The sequence below is a fragment of the Austrofundulus limnaeus genome, unplaced genomic scaffold (assembly GCF_001266775.1).
Source record: "Austrofundulus limnaeus strain Quisiro unplaced genomic scaffold, Austrofundulus_limnaeus-1.0 Scaffold977, whole genome shotgun sequence".
Taxonomy (NCBI): Eukaryota; Metazoa; Chordata; class Actinopteri; order Cyprinodontiformes; family Rivulidae; genus Austrofundulus; species Austrofundulus limnaeus.
The window spans coordinates 21,581-35,421 of record NW_013953379.1 but is presented as its reverse complement, the minus strand read 5'-3'; the positions used below and the strand labels follow the sequence as shown (position 1 = coordinate 35,421).

The 13,841-nt window shown below is 38.7% G+C and overlaps 2 protein-coding genes across 2 annotated transcripts; one reads left to right on the top strand and one right to left on the bottom strand.

Annotated features, from left to right (window-relative positions):
* Window positions 1–324: 324 nt before the first annotated feature.
* On the top strand, window positions 325–5,808 carry faf2 (Fas associated factor family member 2; the record flags this gene model as incomplete). Its single annotated transcript, XM_014029946.1, is given in 10 exon segments — window positions 325–393; window positions 509–643; window positions 953–1,029; window positions 1,113–1,251; window positions 1,337–1,422; window positions 2,386–2,477; window positions 2,626–2,803; window positions 3,029–3,200; window positions 3,320–3,463; window positions 4,670–5,808. Coding segments are annotated over 10 exon segments (1,275 nt in total), but the record flags the coding sequence as incomplete, so codon positions are not given.
* Window positions 5,809–6,744: 936 nt separating this feature from the next.
* Window positions 6,745–11,911, bottom strand: LOC106533590 (RING finger protein 44; the record flags this gene model as incomplete). Its single annotated transcript, XM_014029947.1, is given in 4 exon segments — window positions 6,745–10,904; window positions 11,004–11,103; window positions 11,191–11,312; window positions 11,824–11,911. Coding segments are annotated over 4 exon segments (373 nt in total), but the record flags the coding sequence as incomplete, so codon positions are not given.
* Window positions 11,912–13,841: the final 1,930 nt, after the last annotated feature.

The following is a 13,841-nucleotide window of genomic DNA, read 5'->3' as shown; positions in this document are numbered from 1 at the left end:
ATTACTAGGTGGTGTATTTACACCAAAAATCAATAATGACACAGTTTTTGCAACCAGCGCTCATTCTATGTCATTTTAACATGGGTCGCATTTTTGGATAAAATTAAAAACAGACATTGTTAAAAAAATGAAAAAGAAAATACTCATACAACCCTGATTTGAAATTTCCAGGTTACTAAATCTGGCATAACACTGGTCACAGTAGTCCAGCAGTATGGTCCCTGTTACAGAGAAAAATGTAACTGATTTTGAACCAGTTTGTCTGCTCTCCTGAGGAACTTGAATTTTTAATATTTTTTTTTACCTTTGGTTCTTGTCCAACAGGACTTAACTGGTTTGGAATCAATGGACCAATGTCGTCGAACATTAGAGCAACATAATTGGAACATAGAGGTATGATCGCACAACAAAGGAGATATTTATTTCATCTTTATCACATTTTTTGAACTGTTTACCTTTCTAAGGACTGCAGTTTGATGGGCTTATATTGTGTGTGTGTGTGTTTCAGGCTGCAGTGCAGGATAGACTTAATGAACAGGAGGGCGTTCCCAGTGTGTTTAACCCCCCACCATCCAGACCACTTCAAGTCAATACAGCAGACCATAGAGTATATAGTTACATTGTGTCAAGGCCACAACCCAGGGTAGGCCTGTTTGAAATTCCCCCACAGCAAGCTGCTGCTTTTCTGTTTTACTATCCTGTTTATATCTTATAAAAGTATAATATAACCTGCTTCACTCACAGCCACATTCTATCTGTGGGTGTTGATTTCCCAGTTCATGTACTGGGTAACTCAAGTAGTATTTATTCACAACAGTAAAACATATTACATTTAATAATTTTTTTAAATTTCTTCCTTATTTCTAAAGTAATTTTCTTGTATGTAGCTAAAATGATAATGGTACTTTATAAGCACTTCAGCACTGTGTAGTAATTTGGTATTTCTTTTCAGGGATTACTAGGATGGGGATACTACTTGATAATGCTGCCATTCAGATTTACATATTACACACTTCTGGACATATTCAGGTAGTCAAAGCACATTGATCGAAACTAATCAGCGTCAAATAAAACAGAGTGATCAGCTGCCATTTTGTCTTTTCGTTTCCAAGGTTTGCCCTGCGCTTCATTAGGCCAGACCCTCGTGGTCGCGTGACAGACCCCGTCGGAGACGTTGTGACTTTCATCCGTAGCTTTGAGGAAAAGTACGGTCAGTCCCACCCTGTGTTTTATCAGGGAACATACAGCCAGGTAAGGTCAAAGACATGTGGCAGTTAGACACAAACGTTTGCACGAGTGGAAAATCAGCAAAGTCTGTCTTTTTTTTTTAATATAGGCACTGAATGATGCCAAACGGGAGCTCCGCTACCTATTAGTGTACCTACACGGAGATGATCATCAAGATACAGACGAGTTTTGCCGGTTCTGTATCTGTATTTATACATGTTTTGTACCACTGTTGTACTAATACAAGACTATTCAACTGGTGGTCCATGGGCTACATCTGGCCTGCAGGTGACATCCATCCAGCCCGCCAGTGGGGTACTGCCGCCTGTCAGTTTATTTTTAATTTAATCTAAACATTTTTTGTAAATTTTAAATTCATGATTCAGTGCAACAAAAACAATTAATTTAAATATAATAGTACTTGTTTTATGTAATGCAGTGTTTCCCCTACGATTATGGGGCAACTCCCACCACCCACCAGCAGTCAGGTTCCCAGAGCTTTTGGCTTTAAAGTGCCTGTGATGTATTTTCTTCAAATACAAAAAGTCTAAGAAAACATCTTTATATTTAAGACGGAATAATACACACGATTTAGCCCATTTTGTCCCATAACTGGCATATTTTCTTTTGAACTTGGCTCAGCTAAAGTGAAACAGGAAGTGACATCAGAGGTGAACTCTTTAACAAAGAAAACTCTCTGGTCTTTGTTTATTGAAACATTATTTGTACTCTGACTCTTCTTCATCTCTCTGATAGAGACTCAAAATAATTTTAAACATCAGATTCTTCTCTACAGTCTGGGTTGTTGGCTGTTGTAGCATCGCTCTGTTTACATTCAGACATTCCCCTTTGACATCACTTCCTGTTACTTCACAGCCAAATATCTCAACAACTGTTCATCTCAGCGACATGAAATTTCTTTTGCAATATTTTATCAGTGTCCTCTTTTAAAAAATGCATTCATGTATGTTACAAAAATTTGACGTCACAGGCACTTAAGTAACTGTGGCCCCTAGAACACAGTTGAATAGCCCTGTACTAATATGTCTGTTAGTATGGTTGTTTTTATGGCACATATTCTCAAGTTCATGAATACAATATGATTTTTTTGTTGTGTCAGCACAAATATTTATTTTTGTCTGATGTGCTTTTTCTTAGCTCCACGCTATGTACAGAAGAGGTCATAACCTTCCTCAACACACGAACGCTCTTCTGGGCATGTTCAACCAGCAAACCTGAGGGCTACAGAGGTATGCCAGAGTGTGACATGTCTCATGGGTTCCTTTGAACACACAAATGTCCTGTAATACAAACAAACAAGCAAACACCGAGTGAGAATTACTAAGCTGCATAACCTGAACGTTTATTGGAGTTTTGTTGTGTTTTGGTGCAACTTAGTGTCCCAGGCGCTGCGGGAGAACACCTACCCGTTCCTGGCCATGATCGTGCTGAAGGACCGCAAGATGACGGTGGTGGGCAGGCTGGAGGGTCTCATTCAGCCGGAGGAGCTCATCAATCAGCTCAACTTCATCATGGAGGCCAACCAAACATATCTGATGTCAGAGCGCCTAGAACGGTACGGCAAGCCCAGTCCAGGTTCCCTTTAAAATATCAAGTCCTGTTTCTTACACTGACTGTTTCAGAGTCTTCCCTTTCAACTGCCGTCACACAAACAAATCAAGAAGAATAAAAAGACCAGGGATTATATAAAGTTATGTGGCCCAACAGTGGGTTTTAGATGCCGTTGATGCACCAAAATAAGTATTGGTTGAAAGAGTAAAGATGAAGGTTTGTGTTTCAGAGAGGAGAGGAACCAGACTCAGGTGCTGAGGCAGCAGCAGGACGAGGCCTATCTGGCTTCCCTCCGTGCCGACCAGGAGAAGGAGAGAAAGAAAAAGGAGGAGCAGGAGCAGCGGAGGCAAGAGGAGGAGAAGGTCCGACAAAGTGCTCTGGCAGAGGAGCGGAGACGAAGAGTGAGTCTGATTATTATTTTTATGTTTTTAATTATCTGTACACGGAGACTTTAAGCAAATCCTAATGCAGCGTTTTTTTATTCATTTCTAATTTGTGATGCTGATTGTTGTGACTCCAGACCCTAGAGGAGGAGAAGGAGAGGAAGTCCGAATGTCTTCCTCCAGAACCACCCGTCGATGACCCAGAAAGTGTCAAAATAGTGTTTAAGCTGCCCAACGACACACGAGTAGAAAGACGGTTCCTGTTTGGTCAGTCTCTGACGGTAGGTCCTGTTTATTTGCACATTTTTATCATCAATGAAGAGCTTGTTTTAGCAAACATACACTGCCTGGCCAGAAAAAAAAAGAAAAAAAAGAAAAAAAAGGGAGTTCTACTATAGCAGCAGCGTCGCTAACAGACGCTTGCAGACATGGCAAGCGCGTGGATTTAGCATTACTATACATGTTGGCAAAATAACAAACAAGAAGGACTGATGTCAAATTTACAAAAACTTTTTTAATGGTGATAAACAAAATATTATTAATATAATAGAGTGTATATAAACTGTCTAATGTATATAAAATGCCAGAAAGCTATGTGTCTCATTTGACAAGTAAGCAGATTTGATCATATTTACCTCATTGTGGGTGTGATGAGACTGCTGAAACATGCTACAAGTTAGTACAAATATTTAATATGCTATATAATAGGCTGGTTTTGCCTCTAATATTCTATATTTTACTACTTTAAAATTTCTATTAGACAAACCCGATCTGTTGAGAGGATGTTTAGAAACAGTAGAGACAAGTTTCATTCCATCACTTGGGATGCAGTGAACATTTTCTAAGTGTCGACTGTTAAATATTTCTTATTTAATTCAATTCAAAAATTCTTTATTGATCCCAGAGGGAAATTAGATCAATTTATTATAATATAATTATAATTTATTAGATTTGACAGATGAGCAATAATAAATATATTTTATTACTAGTTGAAGTAATATTTTTCCAACTAGCTAAAAAGTTGAAGTTATTGACTAACTTCAGGTCTGATTTAGATCATTTTTAGTTATAAAGAAAATATTTTCCTTATCTCATCCAGCTGTTTTACATTGTTGTTGAATTGAGCGAACATAGTAAACAACTATATAAATTTATTGTAAAAATAGGACAAAGATTTGTGGCACAGATCCAGTTGGGCTTGCTGTTTAAAAATAGTTGCTTTGTCAGCTGTCTGCTTGGTCACCATTTTTGCTCCTTTATGTTGTCACAGATAGGAGAGGCGGGGCTCAGTCTAGTGTTGTTTAAATCTATGGTGCTGAACAATTMATGAATGAAAAATGTCTCCTGACCAACAAGCTCTTAATATTTGTGGAGATTTGTTTTTTAGTACTTATTTGAAAGACTTCAACATTTTCGAAGCAGAAAACAAAATCCTTTACATCCTTGTACCTACTTGCCTTTTCACTGGTATTTTTTTCCCTTCACAGGTAATACAYGACTTCCTTTTCTCTTTGAAAGAAACTCCAGAGAAGTTTCAGATAGTTACAAACTTCCCTCGCCGAGTCTTGCCCTGTCTCCCGACTGAAGAGCAGCCTAACCCCCCCACCCTGAAAGAGGCAGGACTCAGTCGCTCCGAGGTCCTTTTTGTTCAGGACCTTACGGACGATTAATGGATGGCATATCTCTTCCACACAGCAGCTCATTTTCCTCCCGACACTCACTCACGTTGTTTATTTAATTTTTATTTTTTGGTCATTTTTTGTTCAAAGGCCATTATGCATAAGGGATCATTGCGATTGAAAAAACAAAACAAAAAACCCCTAACCTGGAAAATTTAACCACCCTGCATCCAGTGCTCTTTAGTTGTTTTCAGGGTTCCCAATAGCCTGGAAAGTCTGGGATTTTAATTGAATAAAAATTTCTTGAAGTCCTTTCTTTAACTCATTTTGTGAAAGAAAAAGAAAACTTTTTCATTGTCTGTGTTATCTAACAGGTTATTTCCCTCCTTCCTCCACAATAGCTAAACAATGGATTAATAGCTGGCGAGATGTACTAAAGCAGTAGCACAACCTTCATATCTCAAACTGTCCAGACGACTGAAGTAGACACAGCATGATGAACAGATTTTTTTATGATGGTGTTAAATACCTTTGCTTTGTTTCTGTTATTTGATCCATTTAAGACCCCTTAAAGTTTACATTTCCTCCACTGAGTTTCAACTAAAGTGGTCCAAGGTGTGTTCGATGCAGCTGCCATCAGCGCCAAGAGAAAACTGAGACTTTAGAGGACGAGGATCTGGACACAAATTACAGGAACCCTGTTTTAAATGAGCCATCACCTGTACATAAGTTAAATATTTAAAATCCCCGTATTGTTTTGACTCACATCGAAATGACCAAATGCAGGTTTGTTACTATGTCAAGCAGACTGCCTGGAGCTCATGAARTTTAAAATTACGAAGGAAAAAAAGAGGCCACAGCTTTTCCATGTGGCTTTATCTAGTGTAGTACGAGTCTGCCCATAGTGTGCCTGTGGTTACTCATAGATGCCTGTTTTGCCTGTAACATCTGAATGGGCTCATGTAAAGATGTAATTTTCCAACTATAAATTAAAAACGTTTTAAAAACCTGGATTGTTTTTCTGAGATCGTGCGGCACTTTAATGACAACCGTCAATAATCACAAGACTTGTTATAAACAAGGTTTGGGAGCACAAGTTTGAATTTATTACAAATTTTCTTTTATTCACAAATTTAAATGCATCCATTCACCTAAAACAGAGCTACAACTGGTACCTCCTGCCCACGAGTGACTTATTTTTTTTTAACTGTTTAGATTTCAAATCAATTTAAAATGTAACGTACTTGTTCTTTTACATAATAGTGTTTCCCTTACCTTACCGGCCAAAGCTCCTCCCACCTCTCTGGTCCGGCCCCCTGAGCTGTTGGCTTTGAGTAACTGATAGAATAAAATAAATCTACTGCCAGTGTTTTTTGTTTTTGATGCAAGTACTGCGATGCTAAAAGTTGAACAATATGAAAAATTGATGCATACCAATTTTCATCTAAACATCTAAAACGTTTGTGTGACAAGGCCAGAAAAGTTGATAGATATAAGGCAACCTATGATGGTCAAAAGGTTTTCCATTGCTAGTCCAATGTGGGCACAACTTCTGTCTCCTTTCCAGGTACTAACCAGGCCTGACACTGCTTTGCTTCCATAATTGGGCAAGAGCTGGTGTGTTCAGGGTGGTGCAGCCATGGTGTGAATTAGTAACGGAAAATATGACCAAAAATTGGAGAAAAAACCCAATTTCACCTTCTGCACTCAAAGTATTATTAAAATCAGTTTAAATATGTTCTGTCATTACACAAAACGAGACAAAAAAGTTTAAAGAATTCCTGAAAAGCGTAAATTAACGACATTAACCCTCATGATTGCAGGTAAACATCCAACAGCAACTGTGGGTGATTTTTTTTAAGAAGTTTTAAAAACAGCATTAGTCACACCGATTAACAGTAGGGTCTAACTTTCCAACGCAGAGTCAAATAAGATAATTGGGATACTGATATACATCATACATTTATTAGTGAACCCTCTCAAATCAGCCACAACAATTAAAAAAAATGATTGCACTACTTGGTAAAGCATAACTAGCAACTTTCATTTAAAAAAAGTACAAATTTTAAAAATTTCAAACACTATACAGATGTTTATATAATACACTAACTAGTTATGTTAATGCTACAAACAATATGATTCCAATGGAATGAAAAAAAATTATAACATTTATAAGAACCATTTCCTATATATAATATATATTAGTTGTTTTCTCCCTCTTCCCTTGCCCCCACCCACCAAAAACAAACATGAGGGGAAAAATGAGGTAACTGTAAATGTGCAAGTACCAAAGCAAAAATATCTGCCTAACACAGAACAACACATGCCCCTGGCTCTGGTGGTGGGTGGGTTAGTCTGGTGTTCAGGCATGGACCCCTGGAGACCAAGGAGAGTTTTAAGAACAGTAAACCACTATCCCACCACAGCGGAAAGAAAATAATTGGTAAACAATAAATGGCGTCTACAGAGCAATCAATCACAACTCCTAAATAAGCTTTAGCTGCTTATTGGAAATAACAGTTTTGCACCACACAAGCTGTGAGATTATTCGTTAACTTCTTTAACAGAAAGACTACAAGACTCTATTAAATCTCAAGTTGTCATTAAAAATTAGCTCATTACCTAGGCCTTAAATGGGAACATTTTTCTTTTTCTTTTTTTAATATGGTTGCTGGATACTGTCAATTATTAAATATTTCTCTCTGAAAAGAAATRGTGCTAACATTACCATGAGTTAAAATATCTATATGTGAACAATACATTTTTAAGATATTCATACACTGAGAGCAAGAGCCAGATAGGCAGATACATTACTACACTGAAATAAGTATGACAACACTTTTAATCTTTTTTAAAAACCCTTAAACTATATTAATTTTCACTGACATTGTTTAGGGGTATTGGTTCAACATGCTATAAGAATACATGGGTCCATGACAAACTATTGCATTCACGCGCGTGAGTTTTCATACCTAAAAGCAGAACATCTAGCACCTTTTCACTATGGCTTTTTGATAAAGACTACAGTAGTTTCAGAGCGTGTAATTGTTCAGTCGTCAGGGCAATAAACAGTAACACAACGGATGTACGAATTTCCTGTCGAGACCAATTTTTTTCTTATTAAACTCTTCTCTTTTCTTTATAAAATGAAGTTAGCGCATAAAATCTTGTAGTCATTCAGTTCTATTACAAATGTGTGCAGTACAATGCATGGCAGTTATCAGCTGAGCATCAGGATCCAAACTCCCAGAACCTAAAGCCAACTAGAGCTTCAAAAATAAAAGAAAATTAAGGAAAAAATAATAAAAAAAAAATCAGTCGGGGTTCTGGTTAACAAGCATGCATATTGTGCACCATTAAATAGGTCCCCACCAAATTTTGCAGATAATCCTCCACTGTAACACATTTGTTTTACTTTTTTCTTTTCTTTTTTAAGTCATGCAAACACCTCTGAAGTCGATTTAGGAGTGAATTAGGTAGGATAAGAGTGCGCTCCGGCACATTTAGATATGGGTTCACAACTGCTACGTCTGAACGCATTGTTTGAGTACAAGAACAAAAGGTCAAACAGGTCTGAATAATACACTTGTAATGAGTTATCGTCTTGTTCAGTGAATATTGGTAACATACTTGTTTTAATCTTTTCTTGCATGCCTGTCTTTATATGGTGTAATATCTACTATTTCAGACAAAACAGAATAATATAATTGATTACATTTAAATCATTTATGGTCAAAGAAAACTGACCAAACTAAATTCAGATATACCCTTTTTCATGGCATCCTTTCCATTTGAAATGGACTGTTCATCTTTATTTTTATATACCGAGAGGCCCTGAGTGATATTTTTTTTAACATACAATATATGCCAGCAAATAGATATGTACACATAGGTTAATTCTCAAAGCTGTGGGTTTAACTCATTAAATGGCTTACTTTTTTTTTAACTCTTGAAAGGTGGCACACGTCAAAGACACACATTCACTTAAACAAAAGTTAAAGAAAAAGGCAAAGGAACCCTTTACACATCAAAGCAAAGGTTACAACTGCCTGTTAGTGCTTACTGGGGCAGCTCAGAAAAGAAAGAAATTTCAAAGCAAAAAGTTCATTTGTTGCTTTTTCTTTTTTTTTTTCCATTTCTTTTCCCACCCCGAGTATATCCTGTTTTTTTTTTTTTTTTTTTTTTTTTTTTTTGTTAGTGTTAACACGAGCAGGGGATGAGAAGTCTTAACAGTGTTTCTACACTACTGAACGCTCCGGCTGTGTGAAGACAGCAGGTGTTAGTGTGGAGCGTCACCAGTGACTTCTACAAGAGTTTAACATTCTTCTGTCTTCAAACATTTTTTTTTTCTTAAAAGCATTCACAATGAAGCTATACAGTTGCTTTGATTTTTTTTTTTTTAAACACCACCATTATGGCCCTACGGTAACGATCTGAACCAACTTCCCAGATTTTAACACAACTTCCTTAAACATTAGAGCTTCAACTGTTTCCTTCAATGGATTTTTTTTCCTTTCAAGAATAAAAACCAATAAATAAAYATTTTTATAACTGTTCAAAGTAGGTTGAAATGACAAAGGATTGGTAACAGATTTGTGCTTGTCAACGTCATAAAAAGGCAGATTTGAAATCTTTAACAGTAGGCTATATATGTGTATCGGATTTGGCTCACAAAGAAATAAAAAGCCCCAAGTCTTCCTAAAAAGGGGAAGAAAAAGTTCGTTTAAGACTCACCACTCGCTGCACGTATTGCTTTCTGCACACAGCTCTACAGCAACAGTAAAGCCTTCAGAGGAGGTCTTCCTCCCCTCTCTTTTAAACAGAGTGTAACCACGTGCTATTTGTTTTTCTTCTTCTCCCCTCGTGGTGCTTTTTGGGTGAGCAAGCAGTTCTTTTAGTATTTTTCTATGACTCTTTTTTTTTTTCTCCTTAAAAGTGGATCATTTTGGTGGCGATGCTTGATTAAAATATTGCTAGTCGGAATCAACAGTTCATGCAAATCCTAGCATGCTGCCCTGTATCCAGTGGTTACACAAAATGCATTGGCTCTGTGAACAGGACAAACACACGCACGCACGCACACTCGCACTATATTCACACACGCAACGCACTTGCCGGAGGAACAACGCTTGACGTAGAGGGTGGATGTAGCACTTGTGCAGTTATGGCAGATGACCTCAAAAAGACGCAGTCCATCAATCCACCACTGCTTTTTGTACAGATCTGTGTTCCAGAGTGGATGGTGAGGGTGCGCACACACCCTGCAGCTGCACGTCCCCCACGTCTTTTGCAGTCCTTGACCTCGGGCTGAACAGAATCTGCATGTGACCACAGCCTTGCCACACTTTCACAATAGCATTGGCAAAGTTGAAAACAAATAAAAAGGTGTAAAACTGTTAAAAAGAATCGATACATTATTGCAGAACATACATTATTAACAAGTCAAATTGCCCAACAACTACACAAACATGCATCTCTGATGGTTAAGCGTATCCAAACACAGATACCCACGCTAAAGAGCTCCTAATATCTTTTTTTTTTGTTGTTGTTGTTTTCTGCTAATTGCACAACGTGTCCAGCCTAACATCCTCCAGGCTACCAGCTCATCTCCTCCAATGCAGGACTTCCCCCTCTTTTTTTTTTTTTGTGAACATCACACCGAATCCACAAAATAAAAAGGAAACCCTGTAAACAAAAGCAGCAAATAATGCATTGTAGGGGAAAAAATCTTTGGAATCTGCAACACGAGGGCAGAGAAAGAACTGGCTGGCGACCCCAGAACTCTGGCTATAGGCTGCAGTAGGCAGTGGGTTTCAGGACACTCAGACAATGTAGCACAGCAGAGGTACAACACGCTCCAGTATCAATCCTGGACTGCTTTTTTTTTTTCTCTTTTTTTGTGTGTGTCTTGAAAGAAGACAGGAGTGGTGGGTCGTTAAGCTATATTTACTGGAGGATGCAGGTTAAGTGGCAGGTGTCCCCAGCGTTGACACAGACTCTGGTGTGAGAGGCTTTCAAGTTCAGCACTCAGAGACTGTTTTCACTCCACCTCCCGGTGAACGTCCGAGGCGTCGGCTCTGCAGATCGGACAAGTGCGATTGGTCTGGAGTGGAAAAACACGCATTAAACACAAATTAAACAAACATATTTATGAAKTTGTTTTATCACAAATTCACACACAGACAAAAAAACAACAACATACCTTTAACCATTTATCCACACATTTGGCGTGAAATTCGTGGTTACAAGGTAATACCCGAAGTAGCTGCCTACACTCAAAGTCACTAAAGCACACAACACACCTGTGGAGATGAAACAAAATGTATCAAATCTAACAATATTTTGAAAATATACTGTCAGATTCTGTTAAAAGAATAAAGGGGACTTACAGCGTTTGTTCAGACAGGTGATTTTCTGAGTTGAACCTGTAGGACGGAAGTAACTCTATATCTGCTTTTGTGAGTCCACGTGGTTTTGCTTCGCCCAACCTCTCTGCCAAATTCAGTAATGCCTTCAAAATAAAATAATAATGTTGGATTTAGGAACATTGGCTTACAGAGAAAACCATCTCTTACATTTAGAACTCCTGCTTCTTTATAAAACAAAACTTTAGATTTGAATTTTGATTTCAAAATTATGATTAAAGTTGTTTAACCATTTCCTAAAAAGGCTCACCTGGTGAGAACATGTGTCTTTAGTGATCAGACCACCACCAGTTTAAATTATCATATTTGTCTGGATTGTTATTTTTCTGTTAAGAAACATTTTTGGCACTGAAAACCTACGGATTCCTTTTAAATTTCTGACAAGATGGCAAATACATTAGTTTTGAGCTGCCATAGCCACCTGGGACATGTATATACTCTGCTCATCCACAGTGACCTGATTTACTCAGAGTTACCCACTTGTGCTTGGATCACTCAAAACACAAACTAATACCAGGTTTATACTGTATGCTATCAACATAAAGAAGACATACGGTAGAAGGCCTTGTTTGAGCTTTAGATAAAACAGCCACTAACTTCATAGTTCTCCATCTCCACATCATCCACATCCAGGTCTAAGCTGATGGCTGGACCCACAGCTGATGGAGGCACAGGAAGCATCGACCTGAGCAGAAAGAGAGGCATTATAGCTGCTGCACACTCAACCTATCGTGACGGCTTCAACGTCTCAGTGTAAGCTTTGTACATAGAAACAGATCACTGTGCTACATTTATTTAATAAACAGAATAAATAAAGCTGTTTAACATGGTCAGAAAGGTCAGAAATGGTCATGGGTCAAAAAACACATAAAGGGTAGGTAAAATCGGGCGGGTTCAGAGAATTATGTGAAGTTGAGGGATGGGGGGTCTGTGCTGGGCCCAACCCTGGGCCCATCCAGAGTCTAGAGTCACATGATGTTATTGTTTCTACTCAGTTCGCTAGAGTTCTGAGATTTTCCTCCTCCTTAGCCATTTGAGCCAGGTCCAACGCAGGTGATGGGGGTGGGAGCGAATCCAGCTCTTAGTTGACATTCCATCCTGGGGAGGTTAAGATAAGCACTGCCCTCAAGGCCGTGCCACTAGCCGTGTTTCTATAAAGGTTTTTTAATGCACATTTTGAAGTATTGCATCAGAAAAGGTGAATGGAAACGGCTTGATTCAAAAAATTTTCCTCTAATTTGCATCAAAGTAGATACGCTCGCTTGAGGTGGTTTTTGGGTTTTTCGAAAAAGAGTTAATGCGCAAAAAGAGAGACGGAAACACATTTCTCGAATCAGGTCTGACGTAGCGAACATTTACCTCACATGTCGATCAGCTGTTCCCGCTGTCTGTCCGAAACCGGTCCGGTACCAGAGCAACTGCAGCCGCAACTGCAGCTGGAACCYCCTCCCGCTGTCGGCATATTCCGTAGCATGAAAAGAATCACAGTTCTTTCTCTACGTCTCCCGACCGCATGTAAAATTGCCAAAACTAGTTGATTACAGAATAATTACAACTTTCCCGACAGTAGCAACACATTCCTGATAACTCCTCTCCATTTTCCTGAGATGCGACTTTTACTTCCTGTTTACTACACGCATGCATCTGACGGAACTGATTCGCTTCAAGCCAGCTGACGGAAACACGTCTGATTCGCATTTCTTCATTTTTTCCTTTTTGCAAAATTAAAAAAAAATTTGCTCAAAATTCGAATTAAAATTGGATGGAAACACGGCTACAGGGAGCCAGATAGATAATCCAATTGTTTTGGAACAAAGCAGCCTTGAAATTCCTGCTGCTTTTGAAATGTCTTTACTGCAAACTCTGAGGTGGCGAAAAAAGCCAATCAGCTGAATTTGGGGTGATTCCTTGCCTCTCACCGATTGAAGCTCGCCCAGATGTAGTCCATGCATGCCGAAGGGTCGCTCCTGAGCTGTGATCCTCATCAGAATCACATCCAGTTTGCAAATTTTTCCCCCAGCTGAGAGTCTGTGTGCTTCCAGCCGGCAGAATCCTTCAAGTGAGCCCGACAGCTCTTCAAAGGCCCGATCCACTGTCAGGGTCGCTTTCACTTTTCAATAAATCTGGAACCCTCCGCCCATCAGCAGGAATCCAGTTATCATAATCCAAATAAATAATGATCTTCCATGTCTTCGATGGAAAGTGGCGCTGGCATATCAGATTCCAGCCCCAGGAATCAGAAAAGTCCAGCAGCAACAATTCCACCCAGATGGCCACATTCCCCTCGTTCCAAGTGTAGAAAAAAATTTGTGTCAATTTCATTCAGAGTCCAGTTGACCAAATCCATAATTCCTTTAGTTTCGGATGGAAGGTGAAAAAAGAGCTCGAAAAAGCAAAAGCAGCGAAGCTGGGGAGGAGGACAGAGAGAGCGAAAGCACGTCCTGCTCCTCTGAAGGCCAAGCAGAAAAAAGGAAATGTAAAGTAGGGCTGCAACTAACGATTATTTTAATAATCTATTAATCTGTCGATTATTTTTTTGATTAATCGGCCAAATCATTAAAACGCTTAGTTACATGAAAATGAGTAGATAAAAAATTATTTCATTCCTGTATAAA